Here is a 23,164-nt window from a genome sequence, read left to right as displayed (position 1 = left end):
GTTGTTGCCTTCCATAATAGATAAACACATTAGCCAGGCTCTAGCTGTTAAAATAGGAAATCCAAAGTAAACAGCAGTTGTACAGAGAAGCTCTTATGCAAACCGTACTAGTTCAAGTAGCAGTCGATGCCAACCTTCCTTCTGCCTAAAAACCCATTACAGATGCTTGATTACTGATTGCAAAATAATTTGTGGATAAGCAACTGGGCCTCTCGAACTGTTTCAAGTGTTGTGTCAAATAAAACCATGTTATTAGGTTACAAATATTAACAGCTCTTTCACAGTGCTGATTGTACACCCAGCTCACAAGTCAACCTAATATATGATCTCGGAATCAAGGCTGGGCTAGAATTTCCCATTAGAGAAAAGCTACCAGAACCCTACATTTTAGCATTTCTTCCTTCTTCTGCTTACATTGATCACACACCGTTCTTACTCCCACACTTGCCTCAAAGCTAATGTGATCATTCCTGTTTTCACATTTCTTCCTTAAACTGATGTGGCCTGGCTCAAACCTTTTGCACTCCCCACACCAGCCAGAGTAATGTCTTTTACTACCCTGTTTCCCCGAAAGTAAAACATCCCCCGAAAATAAGACCTTCTTACAGTTTTACCTCTCGCTGAAATATAAGGCATCCCCCCCAAAAATAAGACCTCCCTGAAAATAAGGCCCCCCGAAGCTACCGTAACTCTGGACTCTGGACCGTAGCGGCAGGTGCCGCCGCGCAGCTCACTGTTGGCCGCAGCACAGCTGGAGCAGACAGGAAATGTGAGGTCTCTTTTAATAAAACAAAAAACAATAAATGTGTACCGTATTCTTCCGCCTGGAAAAATAAGACATCCCCTGAAAATAAGACCTAGCGCATCTTTGGGAGCAAAAATCAATATAAGACACTGTCTTATTTTCGGGGAAACAGGGTATATGATCTAAGTGCCTCTGAGACCAGGAAGCCACAGTCGGTGATCTTTGGATCGACGGTTCTGAAAGACCATAATGAGCAAAACTGAAAGGCAAGAGACAGAAAGCCGACTGATGAGAAGAAAGAGACGCGGTAGTGAGGCGATCCATCCGGGAAAGAGTGGGAATGCCTTATGGATTAACTAGCTGGAAATGGCTCGGCTGCAATGTGAATCCTCCTCACGGTTTCTTGGTGGGAAGCTGGCAGTGTCACTTTGCAAAATCAGATTTCAGCACGGCTATCTCAGAAGATGCCCTTCCTACTAATAATTAATAGCCCATTGTGCTTTGTGGTTTGTTTGTTTTTACTTACAGAAGCGACTTGATATGTAGGAAAAAATTATGAGCTACATATTATTAACAGCTCCACTTTGCATATATGGAAATCAAGGCTCAGCGAAGCTAAGGCTGCTTCAGGATTCCCATTGGGTAAGTGTTGGGGGACGCTGGATTCAGGTCCTTGCAGCCAAATCTGATGGCCAGCCCTGTAAGCCTCGTCTGAGCAAGCACAAACTGGTTGTGTCCAGTCCTCTAATTTCAGTTGCCGTCAAGGCTCTCTGGACACGGCCAGGCTTGATTTTTAAAAAGCAATAGGGAAAAATCGATGGAATGACTCACTTTTCAGAGTTGCATTAACTTTTTTAGGTCACTAGGGTGCAATTTGCTAAATTACCTCTCCTAGAGCACTAAATAGTACCCTAGTGGGTCAAGAGAGCAAAGGCCCCTCTGAAGAGTGAGCCACACGTTCCCTTCCTCCCTATAGCACCAGAGGTAATAGGTCCCCTATGACGGAAATACCAACCCATTTCCACTAAAAACTCAAGAAATTGTCGCACACTAGACAAAATGAATACAGGGAAGCTTTCCTGAAGGAAGGAAAAAGCAAAAATCTTTCTGGTGTAATCTGCCCGGAGTATTGTTGAAAAGTCAACATGTAGTTCATGGGAATAATTGCTTTTGATCTATTTAAATCAAGATCTCAAAACAGAGGAGAAGATATAAATTCAAAGCTGATGGCTTTAGGGGAAAGAGACACAGGGTATCATGACAGGACTGCAGTGTTCAAAAGATAAGCTCAGGCATTCATCATGCTGATAAAAATCCGATCTATATCAAACCAGCTGTTCTTTCACATATATCATACCACCATGAATCCCCTTGCCTGAGGAAAAAATCCCTTGGCTGGCAAGTAAGCATATTATTACTTCTAATCCTTCTAAAGGTAAAAGTCTGCATGTGTTGTTGAGTTCACCTTAGGAATAGCTACTGAGTAATTTAACAGGGTGCCTTAACAAAGGCAAACTTCAGGTTTTCAGCACTGTTAGTCCCTTACTCTTCTGGAAGATGGCTATGCAATGAAAAGAAGACAACTTTAATTTAAGAATCATCCAGCTTCTAATTAAACTGCCATAGGCAGCTGGTTGGATAAGTTTTAATCAGTTTCAATCACCTATTGATTGGTATACTGAAGCCTAAAAAATTAAAAGTAAAAGATGATTGGGGAATTGTCCCATCTCAGAACAACAGTAGAGGCCTCTGTAAATAACTCCTCTTTTAACCATCAGCTAAATGAACACTTCAATACTGCAGTACAAAGTCTTCTGCAAAATTAACTAACAAGCAGAAATTTATCAGCTTCAGCCAAAATCAATGCTGAAATCAATTTGAACACTGGTTGTGTCTAAAGGGGCTCATTGGCAATTTAGGGAAATTACACCATGTAAATGCCTGTGCTTTAATTGAACAGTTTCATCAACTAGGCTGTGATTGCTGTCCATTCATTTATTTACTCTCGCTTCAACTACCATTCTGCAGAGGAATGGCTTTTGTCAGGCTGGAGAGGCACTCTATCTTCATTTTGTGCACTTTTGTACACAACAGACTTCCCGAAACAGGCATATCACGAGTAGTGTCAAAATAAACCAGGGAAGACGTTGTCCTTTAATATAAAAACGAAGCATACTCAAACTACCACCACACCGTACAGTATCTGGAGATAGTCAACCTTCAGCCCAACCGTACGGAAGAATCTGAGTGATCGCCCTGCACATGGCTCCTGTGCTCTATGCATTGGACAACAGGAGGCAAGTACTTGGATTTTAAACCCTACTCCATGATGATCTTTTTGGGATACCGTTGGTGTCTTCGTAAAATACATCGACTGTACCAAAAAAAAAAAAAAGGCCTTACAAATGTAAGCCACATGCTGAAGGTCAGCTTTAGCATTTTGACAGGATTCCTCAATGGTTTTCAAGACAACAAATTTCAGGGGAGAAGGGCGGCAGCTGCTTGTTCTTATGGATCATCGGTAAGGCACAGGGGCCTGATGCCAAAGAAGAAAGCACACACTGCATGCTCACCTGCGAACTGGAAGGTCAGCGGTGGAAACCCACCAGCAGTTCCTAGGGGATGTGATCGTCTGCTTCCGTAAAGATTCACAGCCTTGGCCACTATGGAGGAGAACTGGTGGTGTGGTGGTTACACATTGAGCTGCGATCCCCATGGTCGGCAGTTCGAACCCACCCACCAGCAGCTACTCGGGAGAAAGACTGGGCTAGACTGGGCTTTCTACTCCTGTAAACAGTTACGGTTTCGGAAACCTACAGGTGGTCACTGTGAGTCAGCGCTGACTCAATGGCAGAGTTGGGAGTTTTCTTCCTACTTTGTCCTACAGAGAGAGGTGCTATGAGTTGGAATCAACTCCACGGCAGTGGGTAGCAGTGTGTTCGCCTGACAACACACAATTGGCTTACCATATAGGGCCTCATACAGCCAAAGTATAATTGTTTCCTAGGAAAAAAGAACCGGGAGGGGTTACAAAAAGCCTGTGGTAGTCCTCTTTTTAACTTGCGTTGAATTCTCGAGGAAATGCATTCATTTCTCTGCGCTTTCCTTTTCTCATAGTCACATGGGGAGAGTGATACCTACTCAGCCGAGCTGCATCCTAACACCACCGGGTGCGACTGCAGCCATGGTGGTGCTGACTCTGGGAACGCACACTGACCGCCAGGACTCGAGTAGCACTTGTGCCGCAGGTCGATCAACCCAGGCAGGTCCAGGAGCATTTCACTGAGGCCTCGAGAAGACCAGGGGAGTCTCGTTGGCCCTTTTCAGTCAGTTCCTCCAGCGACTGTCCTGCTACACTCACACAGAATCCCTTACACCCCCCAGCCCCCAAGGTAAGAATGAAGAAGAAACAGAAGGTGTATTCTAGCTTCACTCGGTACCTGTGTTAATGGTGAACATTCACTCTTTAATGTTCCACCCCATATTCTTTTCTCTGCCACAATAGCGTTTTCTGGCTTTATGTTGTGTTGCTGAGGCCATGTAAAACTGTATTTCACGCATAGTTTTTAGATAACTTTTCTGAAAACTTAATTACGGTTTAATCAGAGTTTTATGTTTATTGATCAAGTATATTGTTACATTTTGTGGCTATACTTTGCAGTCGTAATAGAATCAGTATGCTTGAAAATCTTACATAATACATATTTTACAAATACACTTAGCTTGTTAAAATGCTATATTGATTGTGCCCTAAAGCAAGCCCTAATTTTGTCTGCACATTTTTCATTCCATTATTTGAATTCACAAAGCAAAAAGCCAAGAACCCTGCTTTAAGCAATACTAGTGTACATTCTTTTTCTTTCTGCAATACGGACCAGAAAAGATATGGCCATTTCAGGGTCAAGAGGACAGCATAATACAAAGCCCTATTTAAAAAGCAAATTAGTGTTTTCACACACACACACACACACACACACACCTTTATGCTTAATACCCAGACTAACTCTATTTCCCTTAGTACCTGCTCCTTGGACCCAGTGTTGGTGCACAAATCAAGAACCTAAACATATTTCACTCCAGGAAGGTGGCAACTTAATAGAAACATGGTCTCTTACATCGAAATAACCAATGATGGAGCAAAGGAAAAACTATGGCAGAAAGTTACACACAGTCAATGCCTCTTGGACTTTCCAGTGAATTATTTTCCAAAAAAGCAATTTAAGTAAATACCCTAGATGCTATGGCACACAAATATTTGCTTGTGCCGTATGCCAACCAAGAGACTACAATTTTCCAACACATCAAATACTGTAAAAAAGCTTTAAAAAAATAGACATGCCTTATAAATCAGGAAATGCATCACTTCCATTAGCACAGCCATACAATTAATTTACGAATTCAATTATTAAATGCTAAGTTTTTGATAAGGAGACCCAGCGGATAGAACAAATAACAAATTATGCTGCAGTAACTGTCAGCCAAGAAATGGTTGTTTTGGTTTAACGTCTACAAAGCCTCTAAAGTTAACTAGAGAGGGTACCTGACTGACTTTCAAAATTATGTATTAATGTCTATCTTACATCCAGAAATAATTTTGGTTAGAAAAAATTGCCACTAGAGAGTGGATGGCAAATTGAGGGATGGTGGCTTGAGAAGCAGCAAGTACTCACTTAGCTTCTGGAGACTGGAGTTCCAGTCTTGACTTGACCTTGGGCATGCTATGCAACACATCCAGTGTTTGTTTTCCTCCCTTGTAAGAAGTAAGTAATAACACCAACAGTGTCTTCTCAACAAAGACCAAAAGACCCAGCATGGCCTGGCCCCTGTGCATCTCTCTGCTTTGAGCTCCCACTACACCCGACTACACCAGCCTAGACACAGAGCACTTTGGTGCCTGTTTGGGGGCTTTTGTGCGAGCACTTCCCATCTGTTAGAAGATGCTTCTTCTAGGCTTTCCTATGACTGGCTCTTTCCTAGCATTCAGCTCTCAGCTCAAATGTCACCTCCTTCGCTAAGCCTTCTCCTATCACCTGCTTTACATTCCTATAGCACTTGCACGGTATTTACTTCCCTGATTATGGCCTGACTTCCCCATTTGTGTGAGTTCCAGGAGTGCAGGGACCTTGTCTGTCTTATTTACTACTGGATGACCTGTGCTTGACGTTCCCTATGTCTTTGCTCAGGGAGTAAATGAATTCTTGACAGAACTTAAAAGAGCAAAAGCGAAGCCATACCTGCCACGAGCCGTTCAGACTGTCGAGTGCAGGTGTGGCTCTGCGGCTTTTGATGGAACTTTGTGTCATCGCACCTCCAAGTCCACGTGCAAAGTCTTTTCTCGGTGGTTCGGAATGTTAGCCATATCGTTCTATGTCAGGTGGAAGCGTCGGCCACCTCCCAAGGCCACTCAGCCATGACAACGCTTTGTGTCCTCTTTAGGGTAGGAAGAATCTGTCTCTGCAGGTACATTCCTGACCCATTCCCTCAGTGCCTGCAGTAGGTTGGGAACCGTGATGGGCACTAGAAGGACTCCCGCCAAGGTTACCCAGATATGGATACTCCTAACCAGAAGCATCTGAGACACAGAGGACCACAAGCAGATGGGGACAGAGACACTTCAAAAGCGATCTGAGCCGTGCTTTAGAAAGAACAGACAGCAAACCTGCTCTGCTGTCCACAGGGTAGCCTCTCGGATTTTTAAGTCAGCTGTCACCGAGCCTCTTGATTTGATCTCTTAGGTGAAAAATAGCCAATTCTTTCAACCACTTCTCACCTCAAGTAGTAGTTCCTTTATGAGGTTACCCCCAAGTCTTACACACCCAAACCCACTGCTGTCCCGTCAGTTCTGACTCATAGCAACCTTATAGGACAGAGTAGAACTCCATAACGTTCCCAAGGCTGTAAAACATCAGGGAAGCGGAGGACCTCATCTCAGAGCAGCTGGTGAGTTCAAGCCACCAACATTATGTGTAGCAGCCCAATGCTTCACCCACTGCACCATCAGAGTCTTCCAGAGGTGGGCACTAAGACTCATCAGTCCTCCTTCAGACACCAGGTCCCACGTGCCACAAGCACAGACACGCAGCCCAGGCTGCGGAGTGCCTTCTTTACGGAGGAGCAAGTTTCTCCACCCATCGGAACACAAGTCTGTGAGGGCCAGGCTCTCTCCAACATCCAGCACCGAGCTCTCTACCCAGTACATGCTCAGGTAATTGCTCCAGAAACGGATAAAGAGAAGTAGACAGAGTCCGGACTCCTCGCTAGTCTCGTGTTCCTCCAGGTGCTCTCTAAGCTGTCCACGTTTCTCTGTAAAGCCCCCACGCAGCACTGGACCCTGGTGTGGACACTGCTGGATGAAGTCAATCCAGATGTCAGATCCTCCTAATGCAGCCAGAGAGCAGGTTCCAAAGAGAAACTATGTCTGCTCCACCCTATACTAAACGTGTGCTAATGTTTACCTGTTCATACCCCGTTTTCTGGGGCATTAAATTCTTGATCAGGAAAGCATTTTCATTAGCAAAGTATTAGAAAAAAGCCTTGCTACTTCAAAATATTTCTTTTCCTTGAAAGGAGATGGTGTTGAAACATTAGATTCAGCAAATTCTTACTTGAAATATTACCATAATCTATTGATTTTTACCAGACTCAATTGACTGAAAAGTTGTTTGTATAGCAGTATTGGCCAAACCAATATACTAGAACAATTCTGTTACTCATAGTAATCAAGTACATTTCTGATATAATTATACTGTCATAAAAATAAAGCCAAGATACCCTTTTCCAAGCAATAAAACAATAGAGGCTATAAAAGAGGAAGAAGAAAAGGCTAAATAAATGAGATTTTAAAAAATGAAATTTAGTGTCTTTCAAAATCACTACCGCCTCCTCTTCCTTCCCTTAAGCCAAAGTTAGCAGAAAATGATCAATACTTCAATCTCAATAAACTATTTCAATAATAGTTAATTCAGGTGGAAACAGAGTCTGAAAATCTCTGCTCAGCGACCTGTGACATCCTGTCATGTTGGTCGGATGCCAATAATCCATCATTGCCATAATGGATGTGAGCACGGTGGAGCTGCAGGAATGTGGGGGGGAGGGGGGAGGGGAGCAAAGGTGTTGAGAACCAAGAGCTCACGTTCATTCTTCACATGTCAATCAATACGATACACATTACTGCATGAAACAAACCTATAACGGGGAAGGCGGGCGGGGGAGAGGGAAACATACATAATTAATTTTATTTGACAAATACGCATTGATTTTCTGAAAACATAAATACCCTTGTTTGTCACATGATACTATAATGCAACCCGGCCATATACAAGTATTTAGTTTTGCATTAAGATGAGGCCTTGTTGGCATGTTTAAGATACAGTCCTGAGTCTAAGAAAAGGCTCTCATTGGACTGGACACTTGAAGTTAAAATAAATCATTACCCTAGCACTGAGGTCAATATTAAAACCACTTAAAAACAGCTCTTAATCTAGAAACCTATTTAGGGGGAATGATGTAAAGGAGTGGGTCATTCTAGAAGCCGGGGCAGGTCTACTGGTCTCCATTTTGGTCTGGCACCTTCAGGTGAGCTGGTGAAAGCCTTCTGGGTACTGCGTGGTTCCTGATATTTTCACTATTATGGGTCCTTAGTATGCTGTTTCCCCTTCATCAATACTGTGTTTTGAAATATTTTATTAAACCACACTGAATTAGGCAATTCATGTATTCTCCCACTTTATTTAATTATCAGAGCTTCTCGGGATTTTCTGAGGTACAACATGTTAGTGCGGTGAGTTAATATTAGCCCAGCCCCAAACAAACAACACCAAAAGTGATTTAGTGGGCTCGGGCAGCCATACCACGAGGGCATCACACACCTAGCCTCAGGTAATCAAAGTCACCACCTCCGCCCACTGCCCAACCCTGTTTCCCCGAAAGTAAGACATATCCCGAAAATCAGGCTACTTACAGTTTTGCCTCTCGCTGAAACATAAGGCATCCCCCCAAGAGATAAGCCCCACCCCCCCCAAGCTACTGTAACTCTGGACTCTGGACCGTAGCGGCGGGTGCCACTGTGCAGCTCACTGTTGGCCGCAGCGCAGTGGGAGCAGACAGGAAGTACGAGGTCTCTTTTAATAAAACAATAAATGTGTACCGTATTCTTCTTCATGGAAAAATAAGACATCCCCTGAAAATAAGACCTAGCGCATCTGTGGGAGCAAAAATTAATATAAGACACTGTCTTATTTCCGGGGAAACAGGCAAGACAACAGACCAATACCTTTGAGATTTGCTATCCCTTCCCTCCCTCTTCTTGTGGTGTTTGTCATTGGTGCTGGGTGCCTTCATGTGAATCCAGACTCGTAGTGAACCTGAGCCCACGGGACAGAGCACGCCCGTGAATCCGGACTCTAGTGGACCTGAGCCCACGAGACAGAGCACGCCTGTGAATCCGGACTCTGGTGAACCTGAGCCCACGGGACAGAGCACGCCCGTCTGCCTCCACTTGGTCCATGTGGCTTCTCGTCGTCACGAGCGGGAACAGACAGGACACAAAGCGGATCTTCATGCAAACAGGTCATCCAGTCTTTCTCCGGCAGCGTCTCCTGCTTCACAGCCAAGTGTTTACCACTGGATACGTTCAAATGAACTCCTAAAAAATGGTTTACCCTGCCTTCCCAACACCACGTGGATAGCATACATGCTACCTACTGTATCACTGAAAACATTCTACCTTAAATCCACAGTCTCTTAAGTGCATTGGAAGGAAGCAGCTGGGGGAAGAAAATCCACTATTATCTTCAAACACCTAGACACTAAGACCCATGGGGAAGAAGTTGACAATCTAAATCTTAGGGTGAATAAGTTACATTAACAACAACAAAAATAAATATACATACACATAAAAAACCTCACTGCCATTAAATCGATGTTGACTCATACACGTACATGTACGTGCACGCATACATATACGGGAATCTGTAAGTGCTTGTTGGTTGGTTAATCTAGCAGAATTTAAATCCTAAGAGTTTGGGTTCACCTCTGGATCCAAATTTTGAATGGCCCCATCACCCAATGTGTCAAGGAGTTAAAGAGCGCGCGCGCGTGGCGGCCTTCGGAAGGGGCATGGGATTGGGCAGCGGGGGCTGTTGCTGACTCTCATCTCAGGGTGGCACACCGACTCAGCCGAGAGGACAGTAACTAGTTGGGCCAATGGATGCCGAGTGTGCAGCTTTACGATCTGAAAGGAAATTAATCATCCAAGCATATGCCTTGAGTTTGGAACATTTCATTCTGCCAAGTGAACGTTCTAAAATAATTATGCAGCCTGCTGTCATTTCTAAAACTAGCTAGATATGGGGAGGATCCAATTAAAGAGCCCTACTAAAACCTGATTGAAAAAACCTCCACTTGCCTCATTGTCATTTCAGAATCTGTATTAAGCACCTCTTCCATTCTGAGGACTGTGCAGGGTACCTAGAAAATGCACGCACAAAGGACCACAATGGACTCTGCTTGACCTTGAGAACAACCCTGCCTGAGGGGAGATGGAGGAGGAGACACTGCAGAGTTCCGGCTTCGTCAGCCCTCGCTTTGTTAACGTTAAGATGGGCTTAACCAGCTGCCCCAAAGCAATTTGAAAATAACATGTGATAAAAAAGACAATACTTTGAAACGTAAAAAAAAATGCACTTCATTTATATAAGATGTAGTAACAGCACATATCTTATTTATGATGTAACTTGGCTTGGTCATATAATATGTATCATAATATGTGCAAAATTTCCCAAAGTGAATTCAACACATCTCTAATTCTGTGAGATGTTTATATATGTTCCTAAAAAAAAAAAATTTTTTTTTTAAGGCTGTGGGCAAATAAATAAGTCTAAGGAACAGAGGGCCTGGCAAAGTAAACAGTTTTTCTATTATTAGCACTACCCTCTTCAGCTATTGCGAGCTGCCAAGGAGCCAGGCCTCAACTCCTGGTGACCCCACGTTCAATGGGATTGGGCTGCTGCGATTCACAGAGTTTCAAAGGCTGATTTTCACAAGTAGAACATCAAGTCATTCTTCCTAGTCAGCCTTTGTCTGGAAGCTCTAAGGAAACCAGGCTCCACTGACAGACAGGTAGTAACTGTGCTTGAGATGCCGTGGCCATGAATCCAAGCTGGGTTGGCCACATGGGAAGGCAAGAATCCTATACGTCCCCCACCATTACCAACAGCTAACCTTGAATAAATACCAGACACCAGGCTAGGTCTTGTATAATGACTATCTAACTTAACCTCACAACAACAGTATCATATAAGATACAGTGTAAGACATGGCAAAATAATAAGAATTTATAAATTATCAAGCAAGGGAAGGGAAAAAATGAGCTGATAGCAAGGGCTCAAGTAGAAAGAAAATGTTTTGAGAGTGATGATGGCAACAAATGTACAAATGTGCTTGACACAATGGATGGATGTATGGACTGTGATAAGAGTTGTATGAGCCCCCAATAAAATGATTTTAAAAATAAAAATAAAAAGGTTCTACTGCTATTATTGACATTTTAAATAAAAAGGAACTCAGGCAGAAGGCATTATATAATTTGCCTAAGGTCACCCAGCTAGTTAGTAGTTGATGCAGAATTCAAAGATCAGAGTCCCCACACTTACACACAACACATACTGTTCTCTCTTTAGTTTCAAGTATTGGAAATATTCACTGTGATTCTCTCAAATCTGAAAAGAATATGCCTATTTCCTGAGTTTGTTTGTTTGCATTTTTTAGCAATGTTGGGGAATGGAGTGATATAAAAATATATCCTTTCCTTTTCTCCAAACTTGGCTTCTTCCTAGGTTGGACTATATTCTGGTCTAAAGTATTTCCTTTGAGGTCCATTTAACCCAAATCCATGATATAAGAAACAGCAACTTAGTAGCACCTACGTCAATGACTGTCATAACACAGACAACCACTCCACACAACCCAGTGGGTTCTAGGGGCAGAATTCTGTGCTATATAATTGTTCCGAACATCTAGACATAAAGACTAAAAATGTGGTCCACTACTAAAGAATATGCATTGTAGCTCCACGCTATATCAGATCCTTGACATTCACAGCACCCCATCAAGTAGAACAAATAAGGCTGAAGTATTAAACTTATGCTTTGTATTTATTAGCTTTATTATATTTTATAAGGAAAAAAATTAAATAGGCCCATTAGGCAGTTTTGTTACCAATGAATGGATTTTCCAGTATTTTCCTCATCTAGTTTATGTAGCATAGCCTGTAATGTATTCACTTTGTTTGAAAACCCACACTTTTTATAGTCAGCACCATTAAGGTAAATAAACTTAGTATAGGAGAAACTCAATCACGACACATCAAACACTTCATTTTACAGAGACTTTAGTAAAGTGGAGTCTCATTCCTGGATGCTTATACCGTGTCTTTGCGGAACTAAAAGTCAGGGATATAGGATGAAAACACAAGTTAAACCCAGGCTAAAGCAAGAGCAGGATCGTGAACACGTAGCTGTACAACCTGGGGTCTTCAGTCTTTACCTGCAAGCGTCAAGTGAGCAATAACAGATGAAATTTCTTCTTGTTATTTGACAGCTACTATACGAAGTACTAAAATGATCATGATACTGCCACTGACCTTTCGTAAGCAACCACTACTGAGAATGTATTAGACCCTGCATGTACATAGAGCACTAGTAACGATAGCTAAAGAAACTCTATGGATAAATTGCTAATGTCACTGCAGTGATCTAGCAGTTAAAGGACCTGTGCTACGGGCGCATGGGAGAAGGTTCCAGTGAAGTAGATTATGAGTCTACAGAAACATTTGTTTTTATTCCATTTGAATCTAGAGAAAGGAATCTAATGGGTTTCCAGAGATCTCTTCTGTTTTATCGTATCTGGCATAAGAGCAATAAGAATCAGAAAGGGTGAAGTTTTGGAAACGGATCCCTCCAGGAAATACAAGGTGTGCCCGTTCTTTGTTTTAATTCTAAGGGTATCAGAATCCAACAACTTCAGAACAGGGAAAACCCAAATGAGGCCAGAATCAGAAGGGGACGGCGGAGGTGCAGAGGCGCCATCAATGGCAAACAGGGGCGACTGGCGGGGAACAGCAGGATGGTCCCAGGAAGGAAAACATCGTTGCTGTTGGTGAGTGTCATTGAACCCATTTCGACTCGCAGTGACCCTAGTACATCAAACACTCCTCTGTCCTGTACCATTTTCACAGTGTTCTGTTTGAGCCCCTTGCTCAAGTCACTGTGTCCATCCATCATTGAGGATCTTCCTTATGGTTGCTGATCCTCTGCCTCAAAGCTAAAGCATTCGATATCAGGCGTATCTGACCCAAAGATTAGATAAGTTGGAAATACGTTATCTATTAACTTTCGAAACAAGTACAGGTGTACCTGAGAGATATTGAGGGTTCAGTTCTGGTTCCACATCAGAGCAATAAAACCAATATCACAATAAAATAAGTGACACATTTTTTTACTACTCAGTGCATATAAGTCATATTCATACCACACTGTTGTCTACTAAACATGCAATGACCAGCATTAAGAAAAGGTCTGAGCTGTTGTGAGAATGACCCGTGTGACACGGAGACACAAAGTGAGCCTGTGCTGCTGAGGAAAACGGTGCCCCAGACCTGCTGGAGACGGGGTTGCCACAAACCTTCGAGTTGTTAGCTACACATACACACAGCACAGCATTTTCAAAGCACAATAATGTGAAGTGCTATCAAAGGAGGTATGCCTGTGTTCACAGAACTATGTTACTTGGGGGGAAAAACAATGCAAACATGGAAACAAAAGTTAAAGGGCTAGTTTTTCAAGGCACAGAAAGACTTATGGCCTACCTCTGTGTGTAAGGACTAACGCACTGTTAGATGGGTGATGGACCCAGAGGACTGTCGAAGCTCCTACCCTTGAGAAATCCAGTTCTCCCTCAAGGGTGCATTATGTATGGGATGGTCTGGGGTTTTAGGAGGTGACCTTTGATCTGTCTTCATGTGGTTAGTCAGAATGTAAGGATTGAGGAACATTGATAACCAATTAGAACATAAGTGAATTATTTTGGAACTTTGAAAACATGTATTCGTGGCTGTTAAAATATCCAAGGTAAAAAGCACAATCATAATGTGATGCAGGGTTAGCGTATATATGGAAAACAGCTCTCTGGAGGAAAGCTTTATTACTCCCTCAGGGCTTTCTTACAGAGTATGGATTTTTTAATTCCTAGCGGAATATTTTTCATACACCATTGCAGACTATTAAGTACCAGATATTACATTATGTAGTTTAAACTTTGCGCTACTGCATGAGAAAGACTTCCCTGTCGAGAGAACTATTTTTTACTGTTAGCAGTTTTTAATATGAAAATGAATACTCCTTTAGGGTAAGAAACACAGCAACTGGAATTTGGGAGAACTTTGTAACTTAACATATTCATCAATGTGTAGAAAGTCTCTCGGGGGAAGAGGGTGAGGAGAGGAGGAAGCACAACAGGAAGGAGGTTTTTTAATAACTTAGAGTGTCGACACAGGGCAAGGCAATGGTATTTATAAGGTTTGACTTCCACGGGGCAGAGCTGTAAACAGGCAGGGGACTAGCATAGGGTGCTAGCAAGTTAAAAAATAATGGTGTTAAAGAGGGAAGGTTAAAAAAAAAACTGTATTAAATTGCTGGCCAGTTAAAGGTACACTTGCTTATGGTGGACTATTAACTGCTCGCCCAGGAGAGATCCAGACTCAGAAATATTAAAAAGGCAATATAAATGCACTTTCTTTCCCAAGCAATTCCTGAGAAAATAATAGATGGCTTGAAGAATTCTGGAGTCAAATGTGGAAATACAGTCTAAGCACTGGGGCGGTCACTTAAAAATCCCTGTCACAGAGAACTTGGGTACCTTTGAAACTTGAAACCTGTCATTTGGCAAAAGGGGACAGAAAGTTTAAACAAAATGGACACTCACTTGTAGACTGTGCCTCCGTTGCCATGGCCGAGGGTGTCTCGATACCGTATGTCTTGCTCATTCATCTCCACGAGAAAGAAAAACAAAAAGGGTGTCATGCTGTGGATGGAAATGTCAAGGGAAAGCAACTCTGGGCCATAAACAACAAGCAGTCTGGGTCACTTCAAGTTCAGCGGCAAGAGCGAGAAGATCAATACAACATTTGCTGTCCAATTTATAAAAGACGATGCCAAGGGACAAAGTGATGGAAAGTTTAATGACAATTTGTTTGCCTGGGTCATTTCATTAAAGTTTGATAAAAGGTGTCAAAATGGAATGATATAACATAGCTCAAAAGGGTCAGGTCAAGAGATACCAATAAGAAAACGGTCTCCAGCGCGGCATACAGCCACAGCCAAACAGCACCGCGCAGAGCCAAAGCCAAACTTGAGGGACGGCGGACACACACCCAGTGATCTAATCCACAGTGTGTAAATAAGTCAGCCCGGGAACTCCTGGGCTGACCCTGTCATTAACATTGCACAAGTTAACTGAAAAATGTTTATGGTAGCGTTCCTTTGTGAATGACGAATTAGTACACAGCTACAACTGGATTGGAATCATATTATACTGATGAAAATATGCCAAAGCAGCGTGCCTTAAAATGCACACAGGCATCATACTGCATAAAGGAAAATATATGGATATGCAATTTGTATAAACTAAAGTCATTTTTTAAATTAAAAAATGCATTCATGTTTGTCAAGGTCTGATAAAAACTATTATACCTATTATAGAGTCCCACTTTCATTTATATCATGAATAGTAAATGATTTATTTCCATGCACCCAAAATAACATTGTAGAGTTTTAAAGAACTCCCTGAATAATTGTTTATCAGAAGATTGTAAGACGAGTCTGTTTCCATTTGACGCATTCAGTAATTTTCTACAACCTGGTCCAGTTGCTTAAAAATTAACTGCCAAGTTTATTCACTAAGTGGATTCAATAAAGGTACTATTTTCCATACAGCTAAAGCTTAGGGAAAGCCATAGTAAGCCCTGAAAAAAAAATCAATTTCTAGGGAATTGCGCTGCCTTGCATGGGCAGAAAATGGATGGAGTTTTTAATTCAATATCACCTAAAAAAAATAGTTTGCTTTCAGACCATTATGGTAAAGCTTTAAATATTTGGCTCTACTTTAAACTTCCACCAATTGAATTTATCAAGGGAAATATTTTTCCTTTTATACATTTCTGAGGCTGTAGCTTCAGAGAGCTGTAATAATTAGGAGTACAGTGCAGGTACCAGAAACAGCTTTCTTTCTGAGCCATTTTGCCAATCCTTAAAAAGATATTGACAGATTAGTGTGTAAGGCCAATTCAGCACCCGACTTAATTGTAGTACAACCTGATTGATGCCATTTACAATCAGCTAATTACTATATTTAGGATCAGAAAGAAATGGGATACTCATCAGAGGCATTGGCAACTATTTTCCTATTTAAGAAAAAATTCTGTGATTCATCATTTATATTACTAATACAGGGGGAGTAGATCGTGTGCAATGTTGCAATCTGTATAAAAGATGGTACATAAAGAACAGAGAGGAAATCTCTGAGCCAAATCATGGTAAAGGCAAGCAATACATTTTAAAGTGGCAGAAAGCAAACAGCAGCTCAGGAAGTGCCGCAGTTGCTAACGGAGCAGAGTTCCCATTTGGTGTACTGGGATCAATGGGTATTCAGGAAAGGTGGATAGCAGCCTGTTGCTTGAAAACATTGCTCCACCTAGTCTCAATGTGCCTCTCCAACCACCTAATTTGTGCCATGAATTTGCCTAACAAGCTTCACCCTCATCACACCTCGAAATACATTTCTAGAGGAAAGAAAAGTCATCCATTCAAGCCCACAAATTCTGAATGCGTGACCTGGACATTGGAGGGTAAGCAGGACGCAGCCATTCACACTCTCGGGTCTAGGCTTTGAAGGGGCCATGAGCTGTGGTCATCACTTCCACCACTCCCCGAGGGCTTCAGACTCTACCTGAAGTCTTAGTTTACCCAGTAAGGATGGTAAGCACAGGTTTGCCTTGGCTTACTTACTAATCTGTGGTGAACAACGTCACATCGCTTTAGCACATCACAGAGTCTGCTTCTTGGTCCCATGGGCCTCTGTCTCACTCCCAGTTCCCCTATCGACAGAATCAAAGTCTCTTTTCAAATGTACAACCCCTGGCAGGGGCGGGCTACTCAGTAAGCAAGGTTAGCAAAAGATTACTTGTGATTACTGATTAATCTGGAGTGGGCAGTTTTCAGGAAACAAACCCAAGATCATGTTTACTTTGCTTACTGGGTAGCTGCCTCCGCCTGAAAGTCCCCAGGGAGATGAGGGGGAGACATGGCCCCTGTGAAAGGGGGACACGTTTCCTCTCAAGAAGGCACCAAAGGGTTCTTCGAAAAATGGAATTAAAAGATAGTGGGATTTTTACACAATCTTCTCGCTCCTTCATATCCACACAAGGTATACTGATATTATACATTCCATATAAAATCTAATATCAAACCACTTCACCCTACCCCCCTTAAATACAAGTCTGCCCCTTTAGGCCTCATGAAGTTCAGGCTGCACATGATTCTTGAACTCAAGGAGCCCTGAACCCACTCCATCGCTACACAGCACAGTCTAGCTGCCACAATTCTCTCCCTGCTCAGGGCCCGTTCCACCTCATTTCACCAAAGCACCCTAGATATTCTTCTCTTCAACGAATTCCTCCAAGAGACCTTGACCATGGCTAACCCAGGACCAGCCCTAGCTTGGACCTCATTCAAAGCAACCTTGTCCTATTCCTTCACCTTAGGCCAGCCTTTATGTTCCGGACCTACCCTCAGTACAACTCAGACAGCCCAAGCTGTGCTACAACAACTGAAGAACAGGCTTGGCCCAACCCTTCTGTCTCCAAGGTCCATGGTAGGGGCAGCAGGTATTTCACTGCCCCCTCTGACAGCAGGACTTTATTTGCATGTCTAGGACTCACGCCTAGGGACACCTCATAGGCTCCATACCTTGATCTCTGGTAACAGCATTCTAAACATACACCAGCACTGGATGCATGGGTTAGCCATTCCACAAACCCATATACTGCTCCTTCCTCTACTATCTCTGCCTCCCACGCACAAAATTGGGACACTCTTTTGCCGAGGTCACCCCTACACCTGCTTAATTATCCTTCCTGCCTCAGATCTCATGGCAAAACTACTAGTAACTGCCTATATTTTCCAGTCCCCACCAAGAATATGACATTAATTATAGACACCCAGAAACTCCACCTCTCTAACCAACTTTCATCCAACCTCCCTGTGACTCCAGGGAGCAAGAACCTTTTCTCTCTGGGACTCTTAGCCTCCCCGGACAAAATATGCAGGGCCTTTAGCGTTTCGCCGGAATTCTATGCATTCTAGCCCCTGCTAAGAAGAGACAGGCTATCTCTTTCTGGGTGGGTCCTCCCCCTATTCACGCTGACCTACCAACTGGATTGGAGGATGCACCCTAGCCTTCCTTTTCGCAGATACTTCCCTAATTTGAGGTGATGCCCCCGTCCCAGGGCCTCTTCCAGTCCGTTTGCCAGAGGCAAGCCCTACAGCTAATCCCCCTCCTCGTCAGACTTGGTGTTACTGCTGGCGTGGGAATGGGGCAGCAGGCATAGGCCTGGCATGACACAAGCTCATGCTCCTCTCTAGAGACCTGGCTGGTAGCATAGCCATATCTGACCACTAACTAAATACAAGGCCAAGTCAACTCCTTGGCCACAATGGTCCTCCAAAACTAAAGGACGCTGGCTCTCCTCTGTGTAGGAGGAGATACTTGTGCTTTTTGGCAGGGAGCCTGCGGCTTCCAAAACAAGTCAGGACTTCAATGAGAAGGGCTCGCCCACTTTGAGAATGAGCCAGCCACCCTCCTGAAGCCAGAGCTGTTCCTGAATGAGCTCCTATGGGAATCTTGGGTCGTGCCCACCCCTGGCCCCTCAAAACCTTCTTTGTACTGCTAACAAGTGACCCTGCATAGTACAGCTCCTCTCCTCTCTTTCGTTGCCAAACATTTAAAGGCAATCACCATTTCTTTAGCTTCTCAAATACTCTACTCACTTCTAAAGCCAGTCAGTATCTCCCCTGCCCTCTACGGTGACAACACCCCAACTTCAGTCTGAAGCTGCCAGAGACTTTCTGGTTCCCTTATACACCCTTTTCCCTCGTACCATCAAAATGAGAGAAAAATCTGCTTTGCCTGTGAATCCAGAAGGGACCAAGCTCGACCGTCCACTGTCCAGAATAGTCCAAGAGAAGAAAAAAATCTAGCTCTTGTGACAGACCAGAGCCCCTCCAGCACTGCATTCTGTACAACGGCCCTCTAGAGCCCACGCGTCCTGCGTGTTGGTGCACTGTGCATGGTGCCTCTCGCTGGCAAGACCTTAACGTACTCTTTCACCTGAAGTCAGTTCCAGGCCCCAGGGTCTCTCGTGCCAAATCCACTCTCAGTAAGCAAGTTCAAGGCTGGAAGAATCAATCTGCAATTCCTAAGAGGAGGAGGAGGGCTTCAAGAGTCTAATAAAAATAAAAATGGTTTTGAAGAGAAACTTTCAGAACCTTGACACTTAAAAATACACTATAATTTTTGGGTTTCTAGAATGTTTTCAAGTTTTATGGGCAGGGCAGGCCTATGAAGTGAGGATCAGTTTTTGTATTGCAGAATATCCAAAGTGGTTTTTTTTTTGCTTATCTGAATATGCTAATTTGTAGAGAGTATCCAAATATTATTCAGGTAAAAAGAAGCTTTAAAAAAGAAAGCTATCAGAGCATGCCCACAGATTGCTTACATTTTGAGAAATTCTTCTTTCTAACCAAAAGGTGTCATTTCAATCCATCCTAACGATGAAACCCCCCATGGAGATGAACAAACAGCTAACGATACTTTGGCCTCTTTAGTTCTGCTGGGTGTTATTAATTCAGCTCTCCAAAGTGAAGCACAGCAACAGTGCTCCATGTGATAAGAATGTGGCGTTCACGAACCCACAGCTTCAACAGTCTAGCTGGGCGCACGTGTAACCATCACAGCACTCTGAAAGTGTTCAGCCCAGCTTGTTAGGGCGCCTCGCTAGTCAGCAACAACCAGTCAAGCCTAGACCTGCTTGTTCAGGCATTCTGGGCCAAGGCCACCACCAAGCAGTTTCTCGGGTGTGAGGCATAGGGGCGTAGATGGCTGTCCTCCGTCACTGGCTTGTAAGAAGGGAAACAATCAACTGAGAGTAATTCCATCAGTTGTCGCGTTGCCTCTCTAATACCCACGTGGCTGTTCCCACTGAAAAGAGGTGACATGAAGTGCTGTCCAATAAAGGCAGCATATCATTTTGAACAGCATTTCCGGTTCCTTGTTTTGACTAAACAACAACAAACGAAAGAAAGACAGCAAACCAGAAGTGGAGGAGGAAGAAGGGGACGTCCTGATACGTGTCCACCATCAAGGGACCGGATGACCCGGGAGAAATGGCCAGCATGGGGCCTTGGGGAGGAGGCGGGGCTTGGCGGCAGAAGAGTGCTTGTGTGGTTTGTCCTCGCGTCACCAGGACTCCTTCCGTTTCCAGTCTCACAACTTCCGGTGATGCGGCAAGACTTAACATTGGCTTTATGGCACACCGCTCAGACGCCCCCCAGCCCCGAATGCGAACGTCTTTCTAAATGCATTTGAAATCCCTGCAAGAACCACCACAGCGGCAGCAGTGTCAGAGTTGGCTCTGGGACTTGGACTTCTCGGGACATTGACACTGGGCTCATCAGGAACACCTTCCCCGGCCCCGTCTTACAAGCCAGAAGAGGAGGTACCAGTTTGGAGACGCAGAGGCCGGAGTCACACAGCCCTAGAGGACCGGTGCACTTTTTGGAATCCTGCACATTGACCTCAAATCAAGGGCCAATATCAAACAAATGCTATCCCACTAGAACTGAGGTGATACTCAATGAGAGGGCCAAAAGCACCTTATGATTGATTTTGTAACTGAAATATACGCAGATAATTAAAGGAGCCCTGCAACAGACAGAAAACAGCATCCATCCCAAAGATTGAATATTAAAACTTTTTCTTTAAAGAAAGTGCTTGATTGACCATAGTACTAGAATTTGTGAGGAAAAATGCAAAGGAATTCAATTATGGATCAGTAAAGAACACATTTTTGGTTTAGCCTGCCTGTTTTGGGAAGAATCAGTGCCTATCGCTTATAAATCATTTAAATAAAAATGCTCAATTAATCCTTATTTTCTATGTAAAGGTCTGACAGAAAGTAGTCCTGTCTCTAGTCCTTGGCTTCACAGATCGAAGCAATAATGGTTTCAGAAAGCAGTCACACTCTATGAGCAGACAATTGGAGAGATTTAGTAAATCCCACTTTATAGAGCAGAGACTAATCGGAAAACACAGGCCAGCCAAATGTTTCTTATGAACTGTTGACACTATATCAATGCTGAATCAATTGGTGGCATTTACACTGAGTGACAGAAAAGAAATAAATATTTATATCACATAACCTATATCAATGAACCCAGGCAGAAAGCTATTTCTGACCTGTCAATATTCGATTATCTTGAAGAATCATGTCCCTTTCTTTTAATGATTAATATGAATTCCTTATTAAATCTAAGTGGAGGCTAGTGGAAAGGCAAATCATTATTAATGCTTGAGAGCATAAACCACAAATATATATATATACATACACACGTGCGCGCGCGGGCACACACACACACAAACTATGCTCAAGTGTTAAAAGTATCATTAAATGTGACTTACATCTTCCATATCAAGGGGTGTCAGTGGGCAGCCCAGAAATGTACTAAAGCCCACAACAGAGAGCATGACCTCCCGGCAGCGCGGCCTTGCTCACTGTTTAGCTGCCCGCTCTCACAAGGGTCTCGGGGACAGTAAGTGGAGGAAGGTCGTGTTTGAGGAGTTCCCCAAAGGGTGTCTCTTTGGTTTCAGTGAGTGAGAACAAACATCATAAAGGTGAATCCCTAAAAGAAGTGGCATGGCAGACTAATGTGAAATGATCAGGTCCCCGCAGGAAAGCAGTAAGCAATCTTTAGGTGTCAAAATATATAATAATAATAAACAATCTTTAAACGTCAAAAATCACTGCCATTGACAACTTCCCATCCCTGAGCACCTCATAACTGAGCCCACTGAGACACGTATGGTACTGCAGAGCTTGTGGTCAAAACACTGGAACTATTCAGAATGCTGATTTTTTTTCCCCCAGTAGAAATAAACTGAGGTTTTCCATTTTCAAAGAGGGATCTATGACAGGTTGAACAAATGTAGTTAAAGCTCCTGAATTTATGTGCATGTTGAGATCTGCTTTCCAGCTGGAGCGGAGAAGTGACCGGCACGTACATTACTGGCGGTGACTGGAATGTACGCATGCTGCAGATGCATACATTTCTTAGTCTCCGTGTTTCTGCTTTTAGTTAGCTTTCGTTCAAGCTGCCTCGGAACGCACAGTGGGACTATGGGCAAGCATAAGTGAGGCTTCATCTGAACCAACCTTGGGCAGCTTGCAGTTAAAAGCACTAGATGATTGCTACCCAAAATGTGGAGGCTTAGCAAGATTCTATACACAGCAGGCCTCTTCAGCTATATAAAAGACTACAACCTACATAGTCTGGGTGATTACCAGATGTCTGAACCAGATCCACTTACCTCTTTTCTAACTGTATTCAAAAGAGGATGTGCTACATAAGCCAGGTTCCCAGAGCACGACCATCCAGCCACCATTTCGAGGCATGCACATCTATTAAGCCATGATGTTACAGGTGCGATTAAAGGACAAGCATGAGGACCCAGCTTTGTCTTCTTGACACGCTCCACTACAAGGACCTGATTCATGCCATGCCAATGAGGCTTGGAGGGGCCAGTGTGTGAAGGCACTGAATAAGCATCTGAGATAATTAAGACTTCAGCCTTGGAAACATGGACGGGAAGTGAACAGCAGTTAAGAAAATCAATAAGGGTCTTTTATTTGCAGTGACACAGATGTCTCAGTCAATAGAGCCTAATAGGCAGGCTTGATCGCAATGGACAGGCGCCTGCCTCCAAGGCTATCAAAGGGCTTCCACTATCACAAACATCAAAACACATTTATGTTGCTATTGAGGAATCGAGGGTCCTGTAGGCAGCTTCATTTACCAGTCCATGTTTAAAGTCACTGTTCTATTTCAGATGTGTCCAGTTACTTGAATCAAAATCAGGGCAACATAACTGGCCTGCAGGTCCATGTGTCCCTTGCCGGCTGGGTCAGGCCATTCAAGATGGTCAGTCGAAAAGGCAAATCAAGGACTCCTAAAGCCCAGGGATTTAAAATGCCAAAGGTTGCTGGTGCTCTGCTCCCCGAAAGAGCCAGTGCGGGTTTAGGGCAAAAGAAGG

At 43.4% G+C, this 23,164-nt stretch overlaps 1 protein-coding gene across 2 annotated transcripts in view; it reads right to left on the bottom strand.

Annotated features, from left to right (window-relative positions):
* MAP2K5 (mitogen-activated protein kinase kinase 5) overlaps positions 1-23,164 on the bottom strand; it is a 285,287-nt gene that overhangs the window by 190,963 nt on the left and 71,160 nt on the right. For both annotated transcript variants that reach the window (XM_004711938.3, XM_045285767.1), the window contains exon 8: positions 14,726-14,790. In XM_004711938.3, coding sequence (XP_004711995.1) covers positions 14,726-14,790 — 65 coding nt within the window. The remainder of the gene's footprint in view (positions 1-14,725; positions 14,791-23,164) is intronic.

Source organism: Echinops telfairi, unplaced genomic scaffold (genome assembly GCF_000313985.2).
Source record: "Echinops telfairi isolate 266 unplaced genomic scaffold, ASM31398v2 ScPeMD7_7475;HRSCAF=8513, whole genome shotgun sequence".
In the NCBI taxonomy this organism is placed as follows: domain Eukaryota; kingdom Metazoa; phylum Chordata; class Mammalia; order Afrosoricida; family Tenrecidae; genus Echinops; species Echinops telfairi.
The sequence above is the reverse complement of the archived record's forward strand: the minus strand, read 5'-3'. Positions and strand labels throughout refer to the sequence as shown.